The sequence below is a fragment of the Eubalaena glacialis genome, chromosome 15, assembly GCF_028564815.1.
Source record: "Eubalaena glacialis isolate mEubGla1 chromosome 15, mEubGla1.1.hap2.+ XY, whole genome shotgun sequence".
In the NCBI taxonomy this organism is placed as follows: Eukaryota; Metazoa; Chordata; class Mammalia; order Artiodactyla; family Balaenidae; genus Eubalaena; species Eubalaena glacialis.
Window position 1 is genome coordinate 75,021,801 of NC_083730.1, and position 18,990 is coordinate 75,040,790.

Below are 18,990 nucleotides of genomic sequence, written 5' to 3' on the forward strand. Positions count from 1 at the left end.
ATTATTTTATTTTATTTTGGCCACACCACAAGGCATGCGGGATCTTAGTTCCCCGACCAGGGATCAAACCCGCGTGCCCTGCAGTGGAAGCGCAGAGTCTTAACCACTGGACCTCCAGGGAAGTCCCAATAAGATCATCTTAGATAGTACAGAAGCTATAAATAGAGTGACCTGCTAGAAAGTGGGGCAGGAGGAGAAGGCCCTTCAGAGGAAGGGTCTCGAGCTGAGACCTGAGGTTTTCCAGGCAGGGGGACAGTGCGTGCAGGTGTAAAGACCACACAAGGGACAGCTGGGTATGCCTGGTGACTGTGCTGAGAACCAGACTCATCATGTCACAGCAGCTGGGCTTCCGTGAGAGGGCGAAGCAGCCTTGCCAACTGGTAAGAAGCAGGGATTTTTTTTAAACCATTTTTAAAAGTTGAAGTATAGTTAATTTACAATGTTGTGTTAGTTTCAGGTGTACTGCGAAGTGATTCAGTTATACATATATACATATATTCTTTTTTCAGATTATTTTCCATCATAGGTTCCATTGAATATAGTTCCCTGTGCTATACAGTAGATCCTTGCTGTTTATCTATTTCATATATAGTACTGTGTATATGTTAATCCCAAACTCCTAATTTATCTCTGCCCCATCCTCTCTGGTAATCATAAATTTGTTTTCTATGTCTGTGAGTCTATTTCTGTTTTGTAAATACGTTTATTAGTATCATGTTTTTAGATTCCACATATAAGTGATATCATGATATTTGTCTTTCTCTGACTTACTTCACTCAGTATGATAATCTCTAGGTCCATCCATGTTGCTGCTAATGGCATTATTTCGTTCTTTGTTACGGCTAATATTCCATTGTGTGTATATACCACATCTTCTTTATCCATTTATCTGTCAATGGACTGTTTAGGTTGCTTCCATGTCTTGGCTATTGTAAATAGTGCTGCTATGAACATTGGGGTGCATATACCTTTTCAAATTAGAGTTTTTTCCCTATATATGCCCAGGAGTGGGATTGTTGGATCATATGATAACTCTATTTTTAGTTTGTTTAGGGAACCTCCATACTGGTCTCCATAGTGGCTGCACCAATTTACATTCCCACCAACAGTGTAGGAGGGGTCCTTTTTCTCCACACCATCTCCAGCATTTACTACTTGTAGACACTTTAATGATGGCCATTCTGACTGGTGTGAGGTGATACCTCACAGTAGTTTTAATTTGCATTTCTCTAATAATTAGAGATGTTGAGCATCTTTTCATGTGCCTGTTGACCATCTGTATGTATGTAGAAGCAAGGATTTTATTCCAAACATATTTGGAAACTATAGGATTATAGCCTGGGGATTATTATGGTGTAATTTACATTTCAAAAAGATGATTAGGTAGGAAAAGAGAAGACCCGCTGGGATTGTAGTTAGTAGACAAGAGACTGAGAGCAGCATTTGAATTTGGGCTTTATTATGGAGATAGACCCAAGAGGACCTGTCCATGGTTTGGATGTGGGGAGGGAGGGAGAGGAGAAGAATCCAGGTGTATGGGGATGTCTTTCAGAGGATGACTAGTTTGGAGTTTAACCTTTATGACCTCTGTTAAAGTCTCCCCCAAACCTTACAGGTTAGGCCTCTAGGCCTTAGTTTGTCGTCAGTAAAACAGGTTGTGAAAATTGGACAACTAAAAGCAAAACAATTACTATTTTAAAGCTAATTTCACTCCCACAAAAAACCCTACGGGGCGGGTACTTTTAAGTTCTTTCACCGGCTGAGAGGTGGAGGGACTTGCCCAGGGCAGAGGTATGATGGGTGAGAATAATGAATGAAAGAGTAAACATCTGAGTGAACCGACCTAAAGAACCCCGCTCTCTCTAAAGACCTTTCTGAGCCCCACTTCACCCCAGGGACCTTGCCCAGAGGCCCCTCCCACACATGCGCACTAGGCCCTTCGCTGCCCCCTCGCCCACAGCCCCCCGGTCGGAGCATGCGCGGGTTGCTTGGCGCCAATTACTGACCGCCGCAGCTGGCGCCAAACTCGCGGGTCCCCGGGCAGGGTGCGTTCGCTCTCTCCTCGGCTCCAGGATGATTGGCCAGAAGACCCTCTACTCCTTCTTCACCCCGAGCCCCGCCAGGAAGCGACGTGCCTGCAGCTCCGAGCCGGCCGAGCAGTGGAACGGCGTGGCGGCGGTAGCTGAGAGCGGGGATGCGGCGGTAAGGCGCGGCGGGGACCGCTCATGGGGCCGGGGGTCAGGGGGAAGGGAAGGTGAGGAGGGCGAAGAGGGCGAAGAGGGCGAGGAGGGCGGCGGACCCCGCGCGACCGAGGGGTTGCAGGAACATGGGGCTGACTGGGTAAACTGGGGCCTCCACGTGTTCAAAACACCCGCCGTGGCGCCCCATCGGCGGCCATGCTGAGGGGTCAGCCAATGGAGGCGAACCTCGGGGCCCACGGCGCCAATCAGAGGCGAGGGGGCCGGCCCACCCTCCAATCAGAGGAGGGAGGGGGTGGGTCCTGGAGGGGAGGGTTTTTGCCGCGAAAAGACCACGTGGGGACGCTAGTGGCGGGACCCGCGGGGCGGGGCCCTGGGTGCTGGGCCCCTTCTCCGTGAACCCCTAGCGAGACGCTGCGGGCCTTGCTCACAGACCTTTTTCCTGCCCTGTTTTGGTACCAAACTCGAAATTTGGGGCAGCGGCCTGTTAGTGCCGGACTGGGATCAGCCCTGGGTTTCCAGAGTCCGGTTTTGTACGGACCTGCCGAGCGGGGCCGAAACCCCAAGAATGGGTGTCCTCTACCCTGGGCTGTTGGGTTGGGGACGGAAGCTGCGGGCTCCCGGGAGAGGCCCGCTGCAGCTCGTGACCCGTTTCTGCGGGGACCACTTGCAGGCTAGCCCCGCCAAGAAGATCCCGGCCAGGCAGGAGGAGCCCGGCAAGCCGCCCTCGTCGCCACTGAGCCCCGAGCAGTTGGTCCGCATCCAGAGGAACAAGGCCGCCGCGCTGCTCAGACTTGCAGCGCGCAATGTGCCTGTAGGTTTTGGTGAGAGTTGGAAGAAGCACCTCAGCGGGGAGTTCGGGAAACCATATTTTATTAAGGTAAAGTTGGAGACTGCGGGCACTTGTAAATATAGCAGGCCAAGCCCACGTTTGTAGGATATTGCTTTCGTGAGCTCCTACTTTCCCTCCTTCAACATACAGCCATGATGTTTTGAATCTGCCCAGTTTAAGGTTTTTAAAAGACTATGAGGTGATATCATAGCTTCTTTTAACCCGTTTGTTTAGTCTGCTCTCTAGGAAGGAGTGGCCTGGTAAAACCACAAACCCGACTGAATGAAACCTGCCCTTTAAAAAAAAGAGGGAGGGGTTGGCACCCACAGGAAATCAAGGCTGCCAGGCCAATCAACTTTGACCCAGCCCAAAGAAAGGGGAAGGGAATTAAAATGTCGGGAGGGGAACTGTTTTGATTTTTAAGCAGAATTTGGATATAAAACTTGGCAAAGAGCTAGCTAAGAGCTCTTCCAGTAGCTTGCATTAGAAGCTTTCTTATTGAATTCGTATGCTTTCCAGTGAGAATCTGATTGTAAATCTAGTTTATCTTTCCATCAGCTTATGGGATTTGTTGCAGAAGAAAGAAAACATTACACTGTTTACCCACCCCCGCAGCAAGTCTTCACATGGACCCAAATGTGTGACATAAGAGATGTAAGTACAAGCTGTGGATGAATTTTACTAAAAGGGGAGTAGGACGCAAATGGTATTTTAAAATTAGGGACACTGGAGTTAAGCCACTGTCCATAATTCAGTAATAAATAAAATACTGAAATTGTGAGGTTTGGCGGGCTGTATTTTAGCCTATAATGTACCCTGTTTAACTTTTACTGTGTGCCGTTCATATAGCAAAAAAAGAAAAGTATGTACGTAAACCGTGGGTCTGTATGCTCTCACTTGTATTTTATTTTATCCTTAAACCGACCCCATGCCCGTGAGAGGTAAAGTGTGGTGGTGAGGAAACTGAGGCACGAAGCAGTTAAGTCTTTTTCAAGTGGTTGTCGGCGGTCCCACCTTGACTTGCAGCTCAGTGTTCTTTCTGTCTGACCACACCATCCTTTACGGTTGATGCTTTCAAACTTGACCTCTGGCCTGAACACATCTCCTGTTAACACATTCCTTTGCTTTGGTTCAATGTATACAATGGCTGCTCGCTGTCAGAAGCTTGTTTGTGGCTTCCCACGGTGCAAACTATGAAAGCTGAGGGTGAATACGGCCACCTCCTGCTTCCCAGCCTCACCTCCACCTTCCATTCTCCTCCTTTGGAGCTGGACAGGGCGGTGACCCTCTCCTCACTTCTGTCTTTTGAAAACCAACTAGGTGCATCTCTGGCACCTCCCGGAAGGAGGCCTGTCCCCCACTATATTTGTGATGTGGGTTTCCTTTGTGATGTGGGTTTTTAGTATCTGCTTGCATTGGAGGTGTTCCATTTTTTTGTTCTCCTTTTGCCTTACTGATTTTGTAAGCTGAGGGCAGGAATCCCGTGATTTAGTAAGTACCTGTTAAATCAAAGAGAAGTGAAATTGTTGAAGACGCCATCGTGATAAGGCTGACACTCCTAATACTTAGCAGACTTCACAATTTTCATTTTAGAGCAAGCACTTCGAACGTACCTCCTTGTTTATAAAGTTAAAAAAAAAAACAAGTCCTATTAAATTCAGTACTAGTTTGCCCCTTGTTTGAAGTATGTCCTGTTTTGAGTACCAATGAGCAATATTGTAAAGAAAGACTAAGAAAAGTGCATGAAACTTCTGAAGATCAGATGGCCCGGTGGGGCTTCTTTGCCGATGAGCATGTGGAGGGTCGGGGATGTGACCTGGCTCCTCTGAGGTCCTTATCCAGGACCAGAACCGGAAAGCTTCCCCGCTCGGACAGGTTGCTTCATGATGGGGAATATGCCAGGGGCAGCGTGAATACCAACTGGAGGAACGGAGTGGCCCATGAAAGCTGCCTGATTGTGGGAACGTCTGAAGCTGGATTTTGAAGGATAAAGTGTATGTTGGCTACGGAAGGAGAGTCTTAAGAAGGAACACGGCAGAAGTGTGGGAATGAAGAGAGGTGGGTGGGCAGGCACCCGATCAAAAGGCCTAGTAGTATTTTAACACCACTGACTGTGACAGTGACCTCATTCTCCTCTGGTTCCATCCCTTAAGAGGACACAGGCAGACCTTGTTTTACTGCGCTTTGCAGATCCTGCGATTTTTTCAAATTGAAGTTTTGTGGCAACCTTTCATTGTCAAATGATGGTTAGCATTTTTTAGCAATAAAGTACTTTCTAATTAAGATAATGTACTTTTTTTTGACATGCAATTGCACACTTAATAGATTACCATATCGTGTATGCACTAGGAAACCAAAAAATTTACGTCACTTTGTTTTATTGCGATGTTCGCTTAATGAGACAGTCTGGAGCTAAACCCACAGTATCTCTGCAGTGTACCGGTCCAGGGGAACATGCTCCTTCATATGCTGCTGGTGGGACACTGGAGTTTCTTCAACTCGTGGAAAAGCAATTTGGCATGTGTCGATGAAAATTTTAAATACACTTACACTGTGACCAACAACTCCACTCTTCTGAATCTATTCCATAGAAATGAAAGCAGCAGTATGTAAAGATACATGTAGTAGGATGTTTACTGTGTTATTTTTTTAAGGGAAAAAACTGGGAAACCAGCTGACTGCCCATCAACAACTGAGCTCTGTTGACTTAAAGGAGGCCCACAGTGTATGATGTGAGAAACACAAAAATGTAGGGTGATGAGTACAATGACCCTAATTATATATCAATAAGTGATTATAAATGGTTGAATCAGGACGGGGTAGGGATGACCCGGAGATCTTGATATGTTTCTGGATGGTCGTACTTGTGACAAGGGCGTATTTCCTTTTGTAATTTGAAAAATGAAGGGGATGAAAGCACAGTTGACCCCCACCTTGTTTCAAACACGTGGGTCAGAGAAGGGAGGGGGCACTGCGGCAGGTGACTGAGGGAAGGATAACTGGGTAATGCAAAGTGATGGTGCCAAGTCACCTGCTCCCTTCTGGGGGCTCTTAGTTGGGCCGGGAGGGGGGCCTGCCCTTGTCCTCGTAGTGCCCCTTTGTATAAGTTGTCAGCCAGCCAGGTGTCCGTTCAGACTGCCTGTACTATAGTGTTTGATCCTCGCCATCTGGTGTTCACAGGTGAAGGTTGTCATCCTGGGACAGGATCCATATCACGGACCCAATCAAGCTCATGGGCTCTGCTTTAGTGTTCAAAGGCCCGTGCCACCCCCACCCAGGTACGCAGGCTTTACAGGTGGCTCAGCTCCAATCGTGATTACTTTCAAATTACAGGTGCACCTGTTTGTGGGACCGTCACTAGCCTTTGGAGCAGGATTTCTCAGTTTCTGCACTACTGACGTGTGGGGCTGGGTCTTTGTGGTCGGGGGGCTGCCGTGTGCGTGGTAGGATGTTTAGCAGCACCCCTGGCCTCGAGATGCCAGCAGCACGCCCCACCCCCATTTGTGACAATGAAAAATGTCTTCAGATGTTTCCAGCAGTCCCTTGTGGGGCCCCATCACCCCTGGTTAAGAACCCCTGCTTTGGAGGATTTTACATATCATTTACAAATATAATGAACATTAAAGGTATAAACTAAATCCATCACTTGGGAGTGGGGTGGTAACTCCTGGGCTAATTTGCTTAGGTTTTCCAAAGTTCTCTTAAACCCAAGCACTGACCGAAGTAAAGGCGTTTGGCAGGTGTGCCTGTCTAAAGGAAGGGCAGTGTTTCCCATGAATCAGTGCAGTGTGTCCTGTTGTCCGCCCTGAGGGCTGGCTTTGTGGACTGTAACTTGCGTGTGTGCTGGAGAGTCCTGAACTTTCCGAATTGTGCTTAAGATTCTGTTTTTTTTGTTTGTTTTTCTTCTGGCTTGCTTTCAGTTTGGAAAACATTTATAAAGAACTGTCTACAGACATAGATGGTTTTGTTCATCCTGGTCATGGAGATTTATCCGGATGGGCCAGGCAAGGTAAACCAGCCACTGCTAGATGTGTTTTGGATGGATTTCAACTGTCTTTTCTGTCTGGCTTGCTTATATTTTTGAAAGATACCCGTGAAGAACCAGAGAGCTCTAATAAAATGGCTAAGTTTATGTAAGACAAAGAATGTATCTCACCACCCCCTGATATCCAGGGAGAGGAGATGGGCTGGAAGTTGAATCCATTGCCTATGGCCAGTGATTTAATCAATCATGCTTATGTAATGAAGCCTCCATAAAACCCCCAAAGGATGACATTTGGAGAGCTTCTGGGTTGGTGCACGCATGGAGATTGGAGAGAGAGGCAAGCTGAGAGAGGGCATGGAAGCCACGTGCCCTTTCCCTCTATCTTGCCCTTTGCAGCTCTTCATCTGACTTGACTGCATCCTTTAATATCCTTTGTAATAAACCAGTAATCTAGTGAAAAAAAAAAGTATCTCGCTTTTATCCTGCAGCCAGTGTTTTTCATGTTTTAATCATAGCATGAAAGGGAAAAGTTGGTTCCTCGTCATTCATATTTTACGTTGAGCCACTCAACTTCGACCATTCAGAAGGTGGCCTCAAGTTTTCTCATTTCGACACACGGGTTATGTTGTGTGTGTTTAATACCTATCTGTGTGACTTCTTTCTCCTTTTTTAACAAACTACAATCAGGATAAGGAAAGAATATTTACTCTTTTCTTGCAGTGAGATTTTTGTTTCAGTGAAACGTCTTGGCCTCCTTGTGTTACTTTCCAGGGTTATTTCATATCAGTTAGGGTATATTTTTTTAAACAATTCTTTCTGATGATGGATATAATGCACGGTCACTGTTGCAAACTCAGAAGTTCGGTCTTGAAAGTGCAGAGGTGAAAATGAATCTCGCACAGAGGCACCAGCTGGTCACGTCCTAATGCTTTCTCCACCACCTGATTTCAGGTGGCTGCACCAGTTTCCATCTTGGGGTGGTTTCGTCATGCTTTGAGCCCATTATTGGGTGTTTAGGCCAACTCGTTTCAGCCTCCCCCTTATTTTTTTTTTTTAATTTTATTGAAGTATAGTTGATTTACAATGTTAATTTCTGCTGTGCAGCAAAGTGGTTCCGTTATACGTATACATATTCGTTTTCATTATGGTTTATCACAGGATATTGATGGGTTCCCTGTGCTGTACATCCTGTATGTAATAGTTTGCATCTGTTAACCCCAAACTTCCAGTCCATCCCTCCCTCATCCCCCCCGTGACAAGCACAAGTCCGTTCTCTGTTATCTGTGAGTCTGTTTCTGTTTCGTAGATATGTTCACTTGTGTCGAATTTTAGATTCCACGTTTCAGCCTCCCTTGAACCTGCTTCTTCGCTGTGTGCTCGCAGGTGTTCTCCTGCTCAACGCCGTCCTCACCGTCCGGGCGCATCAGGCCAATTCTCATAAAGAGAGAGGTTGGGAGCAGTTCACCGATGCTGTCGTGTCCTGGCTCAATCAGAACTCGAACGGCCTTGTCTTCCTGCTCTGGGGCTCTTATGCTCAGAAGAAAGGCAGTGCCATTGATAGGGTATGTTTTGGGGTTTTTTTTTGTTTGTTTGTTTTTTTAAACAGTTTTTTTTTAAACAGGTTAGAGAATTCTAGGAATCCCTTTATGTGGTCCTAGAAAATCCATGTCATAAAATGAAGCTTATTTTCCCTTAAAACTGTGATAATTAGGATTAGGTTTCCCATCGAAAATTGAACAGAATTCAGGGACTTCCCTGGCGGTCCAGGGGTTAAGACTCCGTGCTCCCAACACAGGGGCACAGGTTCCATCCCTGGTCAGGGAACTAAGATCCTGCATGCCACACAGCGCAGCCAAAAAAAAAGGAAACGAAGAAAATTGAACAGAACTCAGACGAAATGATTAGTTGTGTATGAGGAGAACAGCTGGCCAGCTTCTGCTTAGATGCAGTTGGTAACACTGGCATAAACTTGCTGCATACACAGAAAGATACACAGGTCCCCAGGTTCCATTCATGTAACAACCGATGCAGTAAATGATGAGCGAGGTAAGTCTCTTGCTTTCAACAAGTTTGAGGGTATATGGAAAACATGAAGAGTTCCACTTAATCGCAAATTTAACCTCCCCCCATGAAAACACCATCAGCGATGATTATTAAACCTGGGCCCTGGTTGCTGGTCCCCGACACCAACCCAGCTCTTCAGTTTCTGCCCGCCCCACCGCATCCTTCCCCGACCCACCTGTGTATACTTGGTTGCTGAGATTAAAAACCGGAAGTCATCCTTGAATGCCCTCCCTCATCCCCTTAAACCCAGTCCTAAAACCATCCTAATTCTGCCTCCCCACTGTGCTGAGCACTGGCATTTCTCTTTGGGATGCCTGTGACCGGACTGGAGGTGATGCTGGTATGAAGGAGACTGGCAAGGGGAGGAGGGGGCGTGGGGCTGGGAGGGAGGGAGGGAGACGGCAAGGAGGAGTATTTAGCTTGGGCTACTGGGAGGCACTGAATTGGGCGGTGAGGGTGGGGGTAGAAATCATAGCATACACACATCATAAGTGAGGTAAAGGGATGAACCGAGGCGACATGGCAGTAGTTTATGGTGTATCAGAGATGTGCAAACAGGTGTCAGGAGCAAGTCCAGCACTTTTCACACAGCATCTCTCCTGACCTTTACAAAGGCTGTTGGGGGTGGGAGGGATACGCTGACCCCGCTTTGTACTGGGGCTCAGGGAGGCGAGGTCACTTGTCCACTTGCAGTGAATGGAGCTTCGGAGTCTGATCCGAGCAGCCCGCTCACCTGGGCGGGCCCGTGGGGAGGCCTGCCCAGCCCACGGGCGAGGGTGGCAGGGTTCCAAGCCAGCCATCAGCTCTAGAGACTTGACTCACATGTCAGTTATCTCCTCCATTTTCTCTCTAGTGGAGTTCTACCTTTATTTCGTAATTTAGGCCTTTTTTCCTTTTTTAAGGTAGTAGATTCACATGGTTAGAAAATAAAGGATGTTAAGGTCTCCCCTCCTAGTCCCCATCTGTTCAGATTCTTCTTGGCCTGGGGTAAGCACTGGGTTTTACTGTCTGACGTCTCCTTCCAGTGTCTTTATACACATGGATGCAAACAGCAAGGGGGCGTGTAGGTCAGATGGAAGAGCTGCTTTCTCTATAAAGGTTCTGTGTGAATGAACAGGATGTTTTCAGGTGTTTTTCTTTTCGGGAAGGGAATAGTAGGAATAAAACCTGGCATGAATGAACTAACTGCTAAGATCTGATTATCTCGGTAGTGAAGTGTGTATGGGAGTGATTTCCAGTCTGTGTCTTAGGGAGGTTTGTGGTCAGAAGCGCCCTTACTCAGTATATCTGTAATCTTAATAATGGTTCAGTTTGAAAGTAAACAGTTGTTAAAGTAGCTTGACCATTAAAAACCAGACTTCCCTGGCGGTCCAGCGGTTGGGACTCCGCGCTTCCATTGCAGAGGGCCTGGGTTCGATCCCTGGTTGGGGAACTAGGATCCTGCATGCTGCATGGCGCAGCCAAAAACAAAAAAAAACTAGTAGATTGACCATTAAAAACCAAGTTGCACATCTCTAACCCGGGGTGTCTCCTAAGCACTAGATCTATATATTCATCTGCTTCCTTACTAGGGACCTGGAAGCACATCAAATGCAACATTTTCCAATTCTCCTTTCCTCGTCCATCCCTCACTAAACTTGGGCCTCTGGATGCCCAAGGATAAAAAGGACCGCTGTCTACCCAGTTGCCCAACCAGAAATCACATATCATTCTTGACCCCTCCCTTTCTTTCCCTCCTCCACCCTTTGTATCTATCCCCACCTCCTGCAACCAGTCATACACAGCCTTTCTTCTCTCAGCACCACCCCCACCTGCCCAACTTAGTCTCAGGTCAGCCCCATCTCATCTTGCCCAGAGCAGAGGGTTCAGACGCCTTCTCCTTGGAGGGCCTTGACCTGGGCTTATGAGCTGGGGTCTGGGCACGGCCCCGGCCTGCCTCTCACCCTCTGTGAACTCCAGGCCCCCTGAACCACCTGGACTTCTCCCCGCCCCCCACTCCCCTGCCTGCCTTTGAACATCCTGCTTCCTCCGTCCAGCATGTAGAGGTCTTTTCCTTCCCTGGAGGCTGGCTGACTGGTCCTTTATAATGCACACAGCTCACGTGTTCAGGGGCCTGTCCCACATGCTGTACCCTGTGCTGAGCACCCGGCCTGCATCCCTTCCCAGGATGCTCTGCGCGCACGACCCATCTTTTGTTCTTCACGGGATCTTCCTGAGCAGGCGCTGCTGTTAACTTCCAGTCCGCAGGTGAAAAGTGACCTGCGGCCTAGGGAGGGTCAGCGACTTCCCTGGGGCTGCGCCACTGCTGAGTGGCAGGGCCAGGACCTGAAGGAACCCAGGTTCCATGCCCTGACCCATACTGCGCTGCCCGGCTTCACTGATGGCCCCTCCTCAGCCCAGCTCCTTGAAGGCAGGGGTGTCTTGGAAGACAATTATTTGTTGGGTGATTTTTTTTTTTTTAATTTTTATTTATTTTTGGCTGCATTGGGTCTTCATTGCTGCGCGCGGGTTTTCTCTAGTTGTGGCTTGCGGGCTAGAGCACAGACTCAATAGTTGTGGTACTCGGGCTTAGCTGCTCCATGGCATGTGGGATCTTCCCGGACCAGGGCTCGAACCTGTGTCCTTTGCATTGGCAGGCAGATTCTTAACCACTGCGCCACCAGGGAAGCCCTGTTGGGTGATTTTTATTTAAATACAGGAAAGAATGAAGAAAACAAAAATGGTCCAGAATCTTCCTGCTAAGTTAACTACAGTTGACATTTAAAAAAATTTTAAGTATTCTATTTTGGTGGTGAGATAATGCAAACAGCATAGAAAGGTACAATCTTTCACCTAAAGGAACTACTATAAATAGTGCCTTGGGTCTTATCCCCCCTACCAAAGAATTTTTTTTTTATTTAATGCATTTATCACTTTTTCTTGCTTTTTTTTTTTTCCACTTGACATATTTTAGAGGTCTCCCTGTGTCAGCATATGTAGCTTGATCTTGTTCTTCTAGTAGCTATGTGGTGTTGCGTTGCCAGAACTTTAGAAAAATATTTGTAATCTGTTGCATAACACTGGATTTATGGTAGGTTTTACCTGATAGGAGCCGTGCACCTCCTCATGCCTGCATCTTTATGGAGATGTGTGCATCGTGGCGTCCTTTACCAAATACAGTCTCAGCAGTGGGAGACCTAGCAGTCCCACTCAGCAGTGGGACTGCTGGGTCATAGGACAAGGGCACCTGCGAGTCCTATCGAGAGTGCCCAGTGGAGGGCAGAGACGGGTGCTCTGCATCCTTAGAGCCTAGCCCAGGCAGTGGCTCTACCAACCAGTGGAGGATGAACGCACGGACCTGTGTGGATGCTGCAAGTAAACCAACACCATGAGGAAAGCAGGCGAATTTAGAGCGGTCACAGGGGAGCGCCAGAGCTGACAGAAAGCGCCACAGCCAGAGTGGTTCTTTTTAAAAGTCCTGAGAGTGTCCCCACAATCTCACTCCCCGTCTCCTCCTCTTTCAGAAGCGGCACCACGTGCTGCAGACCGCTCATCCCTCGCCGTTTTCGGTGTACAGGGGGTTCTTCGGATGCAGGCATTTCTCTAAAACCAACGAGCTGCTGCAGAAGTCCGGCAAAGAGCCCATCAACTGGAAGGATCTGTGACCTTGACCCTTGGGGGTCGGGGGTCTTTGAGTGGTTTTCTGGAAGCTGTGATTGAAGTATCTGTCATTTACGAAGTCAAAGTCAAAAAACAATTTCCCTCCTAATTCTTCAGCACCCTGCACGAGGGCGCACATTTTCCGCGGAGCAGCAGTGAGCCAGGCAGCCTGGCAGCAGCTTTCCCTGGCCAGAAACCCCAAAATCACCCTGGGACCTCTGGCCTGGAATATGCTGTCTGTGGGTCAAGGTTCTTGGAAGGGAGATGAGGTCAAATAGTCTGGACTGTATTCCCCTTTGTTATTACTTTCATGGCCAAAGCAGGGAGATAAGCACCTTTTTGGTACAGCCAGCTGCTACTTGTTTTTACCTGGTAGGTTAGACTTTAGGTTTTGTGGTGTTGAGTGTTTTTATTTGGAAAGGCCCCCTTTCTTTACCCAGCCTGGCATTCCAGTCTTGGTCAGGTACACTGGCCCGTGATCTTTCACGGAGCCCTCAGGAAGCCTGAGGACGTTTTGCAAGTTCCCAGAAATTAGGGATCGAGTTCCTGACTGCAGTACTGGCGAAAATTGCTAAGGAACCATCCTTGGTGTGAACTTTCACGTCTGGAGGCTGGGGAAAGTGAACTGGGTCTACTCTAATGCAATTAGTTATGTAATTCTTTGGGTGTTTCTAGGAATAAGCTGTGGAGGTTGAACAGGAAGGAGGAGAACGGTTTTTGTTGGTTTTTTTAAGAGGAAAGAAATGCTTTTTTCCTAGCTGCACCCCGCGTTGGGTTTGAGCCAGCATATACTGCCAATGTTGTGTTTTCGTGTGTGGGGGGGTAGGGGGTGGGGATAGACTGAAATCACTTTGGGATTTTTTTTTGGCAACACTGGTGAATTTTGCTTTTTTTAAAAAGATACTTAACGCAGATGTGTATATATACATTTTTTTAAATCCTTTTTTTTTTTTTTTTTTAAATCCTTTTTTTAAGAGGCAATCTTTATTAGGTGTGCACCTCCATTCCAGATCCCGTTAGAGCGCTGTTTTGCTGTTAGCTGGGTTAAAGGGTTAACCCTGCGAGAGTTTGATAATAAAAGATTGTTGAAGTTTCGCTCGGTGCCTGGTCCTTCTGGGCCCTGGGCGGACGCCGTTTAGGCTACTCTTGGCTTGGGGCGGCCCGCGGTCGCCATGACAACCAGTGTGGGCCGGAAGGGCCGCCTCCGTGCCGCCCTGCCTCCTTTCCCCCTCCCCCCGCCGCTCCGATGGAGCCGCCCACCCCTGCGCCCGGTAAGCCCTGGGCCGGGTTCACGGGAGGGGCGCGGGCAGGAGTCGGCGAGGGTGGGGCTCCGAGCTCGGCCCCAGCCGAGCCTGGCGCAGCACCCCGGGCGCTGTGGAGGGGGGATGGGGGCTGAACGGGGTCGGGGTCTGCTGGGACCCTAAAGGAGCCACTTCGGACTGGAAAAAGCATTTCTCCACGGATCTTGGCATGCTCACCATGGCTGCGTGTCCTGCCAAGCCCTGCGACAGTGCGAGGGCAGCTTCCCCCCACCCTCCCTCAGCTAGTTTTCCAGACTCCTCTCTGGGCTTGAGGTGCGAGGCCAAGGCACTGGGAAGACCCCCTGATGGTGGCCTACTGACCTGGCAGCACTTGGCTCCAGTAGCTGGGGCGGAACATCCAGAGAAAAGGTCGGCGTCCCCTGCTGTCTGATGAAGGGAGCAAAAAGAATAAAGAAGTCTTGGGAACGCGGGTGCTCGTGTTTAAGCGGGCGAGAAGGACCGCATCCAGTGAGAACATCCAGTCTAACGCGTTTCTTAGGAGGGCAGGGATTTGGAAACTTGCTTGAGAAGATTGCTTCCCCTCTGGGCCTGAGTTTTCTCACGTCTGAAAAGAAGGGTTTATGATCCCACGTTGTGCAAAATCAGCACGAAGATGCATTTGCAGTTTTCCCTCTGGTAACTTTGGGGTCCTCCCCTAAGGGTTCCAACGGATTCCCTTTATCCAAAGAAGAAGTGAGAGCATGATGTTTATCAGTGTGGTTTTAACACTGATCTCCTAATGCAGTGCTGTGAGTAGGGAGGAAGCAGAAAGCTCTGAGGTACCACAAATAATTAAAAAGCAAACTAATTTTTTAAGAAATTGTATTGAACCTTGGAAGTGTAGTGACACTTTAAACAGAACACAGAGCAGCATCTTAAATGGTCTATGACCACCCCTGCCCCCGAAAAAGAAATACAAATTCGATCACTGATTTTTTAGAAACTAGGTTAATTTTGATGAACTTTTAGCTGTGTAGTTGTAACTTTTTTTCACATGTTTTCAGATTTGCTATGATTACAGCACTGGGTCACTGGGTATGCAAAGATGTTGTAAAAGGTGTTAAGTTCAGCTGAGTAAATGAAGATCTAATTGGCATCATTACAAGATTCATGAGTCAAGCAGCATCTCATCTAGCAGAGACATACTCTGAGGGGTTGTACAAAATGGAAGGCATTTGTAGAAAGGAGGGTGGGACAAGGAAATCATCGAAAAAAATGAAAGTTCATTGGAGGAAAGTCAGTTCAAGTGACAGTGGCTTCTCATTGGGGTTTGTGATTGACACGTTGGGGTAATTGACCAGAGTCAGTTACCAGAGGGCATAAGAGCTCCCTCTCCAGGCCCTCCCAACTCCAGTTTTAGTTGAGGTTTCCTTTTATTAATTTTCAGTTACTGCCTTTTGATCAAGATCTTTCTCCAAAAGCATCGCTGATCCAGAGACAGGCTTTCCAAATTCAGCCTTCGCTCCTCGGTGCCAGGAAAGACCTTTTCTGGGTGTCATGTCCCACACTGGAGGGAAAGTGCACGGACCAGAAACTGCCTGAGGCCACATTTGAGTAACAAGAGACAGTAGTAGGGAGAACTCGCAGGCATTTCTTATCCCAAGTCTGTATTTTGTCAAGGTTGTAAGCGTTGGAAATCATCTCAAAGCGCTGAGCTAGCATCACCTCATTAAGCACATCATTTTCACTAAGGTCCAACAAACAGGAGGTAGAAAACAAGTATGCAGAGCAGAATTTAAAACAACATAACAAAACCATCTTTACACAGAACCATAAAGATGGTTCTAAACCAAAACTTTCACATACAAAGATGTAGCCAGGAGGTGTGCATAAGGCTCCTGCGTAAGTGACAGTATCTGTGGACCCGTACATTGTTACAGAGGCATTAGCATCATTCAACCAAGGCTTATATACTGTATTATTATATATTGAAAGGCTGTCTAAATACATGGGTATGTCAGTAAGCTTACAAATGGCCTGATTACATTGGCTGCCCCACAGAGTTTCTTATATAGATACTCAAGAGACCTCATTTTCCCATCCCAGGGTTGGGTTAGATTGAAGCAAAGAACAAGGTTAGGTGGGCTTAGTACCCTCACTTTATAAAACAGGCCCTTGGAACACTTTAAACACAGTGGCATTTGGGATTTCATTGAAATTACTTCTAGGGTGGAGCCAGGCCAAGTGGCAGTTGAATGAAGTCCAGCTGCAGGTGTTCAAGGGTCTCAGGGCTCCAGGAGCAAGAATAGTTTTTCCAGGATGATGGACCTGGCAGATCAGAATTGTTGGTAGTCTGTTTTTGCAGTTTTGTAGACGTCTCCCCACCAATGGTGATTCATAATTTGAGTCATCTTAAATGTACTATGGTGGATGAAGGAATGTAAACACAAACAAAAAACAAAGGGATTTGCCAGGGTTCCAGGAAGAACCAGGCAGCCGTCTTGGGTTTCCAAGAGCCCTGACCATTCATTTAGTTTACAGCCATTGTCTACCCACCTTAATTTCTCTGATTCAGGAGCAGACTGTTGCCATGTTACAAGGATATCAGGATGGCAGAAGTCTGGCAGTGAGGGATGATTTTTTGCAGAAGCAGAACGGATTGCATCCACATGTGTTACAATCTTTATAGATTCCGTTGCTGTTGCCTTTGCATGAGAGTCATCCAGGACATTTCCCTGATACTCAGGTTCAGTCCTTTTAGTGTGAGTCTTAATTTTGATGACAGCAGTTTCAGAAAGTAAGAGAACAGCAGTAAGAAGATTGTTTACTTGTTGCCCATTTTCTATTGGGGTCCCAGAGGATGTCATACAACATTTTAAGATAATAACTAGAATTACAAGTGATAATCATTGTACCAGGTCCTATCAGATTTCTAGGAATTTCACACAATTTCTGGAACACTTACATAGCTGTACAAACACAACATAAAAAAAGCTTAGTGGGGACTTCCCTGGTGGTCCAGCAGTTAAGACTCTGCACTCCCAGTGCAGGGGGCACGGGTTTGATCCCTGGTCAGGGAACTAGATCCCGCATGCCGCACCTAAGAGCCTGCATGCCACAACTAAGAGCCTGCATGCCGCAACTAAAGATCCCGCACGCCACAACGAAGATCCCACACACGGCAATGAAGATCCCGAATGCCACAACTAAGAACTGGCGCAGCCAAATAAATAAATAAATATTTTTTTAAAAAAAGGTTTAGTACTATTTCTTGTTTGACAATGCTTCTCATGTAATTTAACATATCAAATAAGCCTAATTAGTTTAACAAATATTTTGGTAAGTTCCAGGGGCCCTGTGGGAAAATCCCAAAGTTTCTTCCAGGTCAAAAAGACTTCATTTAGAATTTGATTTGGGGAAGCTTGTTAAAAATATGAAAAAAAAAAAAAGGTTTAAAAACACTGCCTAGATAGGATCACAGGTCACTGTGAAACATTACTTAGTTATCTATTTAACCAAAGTGACAAAAATAATTTTAACAGGCAAATATAGAAGATTATACAGCTGTTAGCAAAACTTTAGCTCTTTTAATATGAAGAAGACTCAGTTTTCCTAAGTAACCAAGGACCTGATGACAAAGAGCACAGGAGATGACTGTGATAAAACACAAAATCTTTGCTTTCTAGGCAGATTACTTTTAAAGAAAAAGCTTTTACAATCTTTTATCAGGAGCAGATCAACAATCCCAGAAAACTTGTTCTGTCAGCAGATGAAAGAAAATTAAGCTTTAATTTTACATAATAAGCCCATTTCCAGAACCCTTCTGGTAGCCATCCAAATTTTAACCCACTTGACTACAGAAGGTAAATTTGTCCTTCATAAGCAGAAGTTCTAGTTTAGACAAAATTACTCTCACTTCCCTTAACAAAAATGCATCTTCATTCTTCATGCCTTTTCTTACCCAAAACACATCCTTCTTTCCTTGCATACAGAGTTGTTTCCCTTATTATTTCTAGTAGTTTCAATAACATATGTTAGAATTTTTAGCCCTGAGAAATCTTTAATTTCTAGTGAAAACTAAGAAGCAAGTAATCATGAACTGTCTTTAATATTAGCATTCTGTGGCTTGGCAAATTTATAAATACTTTTAATAGTTTATAGAAACATGCTTTTTGGTGTGGCTTAAAACATGTTTACTAATAGATCCACTTCGTTTCTCTGCAGTGGGAATTCAAAAGCAGATAAACCTATGATCAGTAATTAATATTCAATATTTTATCTTACTAGGGAATGATCCATATATTCAATAAGTTTCTATCATTTAATTTAACTTAGCAAAATTCTAAAGTTTCAGGTTGCCGGAAAGATCTGGGAAACTTATTTGAAAAGTTCACCTAAAAAACCTTTTATCTTACATTTATTTAATTTACTTGCCCTTAGCAGTTATGTTTAGATTACTTATGAAAATTTCATCATACCGAGTTATTTTTCTTGTTGACAAATTTGTAAGCCTAGGTAGAATAAAAGTATTATATTTAATGCTAAAAACTCTAAAGACATGCCTGTTTTATTTAAGCCAACAAATTTAAACTAGCTTTTATTTACTGAAGATTATCCCAGATCACATGAGGCATTTGGGTTAGTTTCTATTTTTCTGAGAATTTAGAATGCCCAATCTTTAAAAGTGCTTGACCTTCAAACCAACTAAATAGAGCTCTTTTACAAAATAATGTTAGCAATACCATCCAGAAGTAGAAAAATATCTCACATTTAATATCTATATCTATCTACCTATTTATCTCTCTCTATATCTATCTAGATACCTTTATATACATGTACACAAATATATAAACATGCAGACAGATTTTATAAGTTTTCCTTTTGTGCAGGACAGTTCTATATCTAATGTCCTGATATATTACAATAGGGGAGGTTTGGGGATTGGCAAAAAGGATTGACAGACCCCTCCACTTATTGTTGGACTGTTTCTTTCTCTCTGGGTACACAGTTCATTTTAACTTAGGGGAGGAG

General features: G+C 46.0%; 2 protein-coding genes across 2 annotated transcripts in view; both read left to right on the forward strand.

The window, feature by feature from the left end:
* Nucleotides 1-2,600: 2,600 nt before the first annotated feature.
* Nucleotides 2,601-13,533, forward strand: UNG (uracil DNA glycosylase). Its single transcript, XM_061169892.1, has 6 exons — nt 2,601-3,078; nt 3,589-3,684; nt 6,211-6,308; nt 6,951-7,039; nt 8,399-8,577; nt 12,583-13,533. Exons 1-6 carry the CDS (start codon nt 2,767-2,769, stop codon nt 12,721-12,723), a joined length of 915 nt encoding a protein of 304 aa, XP_061025875.1. The 5' UTR covers nt 2,601-2,766; the 3' UTR covers nt 12,724-13,533.
* The window catches only part of ACACB (acetyl-CoA carboxylase beta), a 136,485-nt gene continuing 126,000 nt past the window's right edge, over nt 8,506-18,990 (forward strand). Inside the window, exon 1 of the mRNA XM_061169893.1 lies at nt 8,506-8,577. The gene's annotated coding sequence lies outside the window, so the exon portion shown is untranslated. The remainder of the gene's footprint in view (nt 8,578-18,990) is intronic.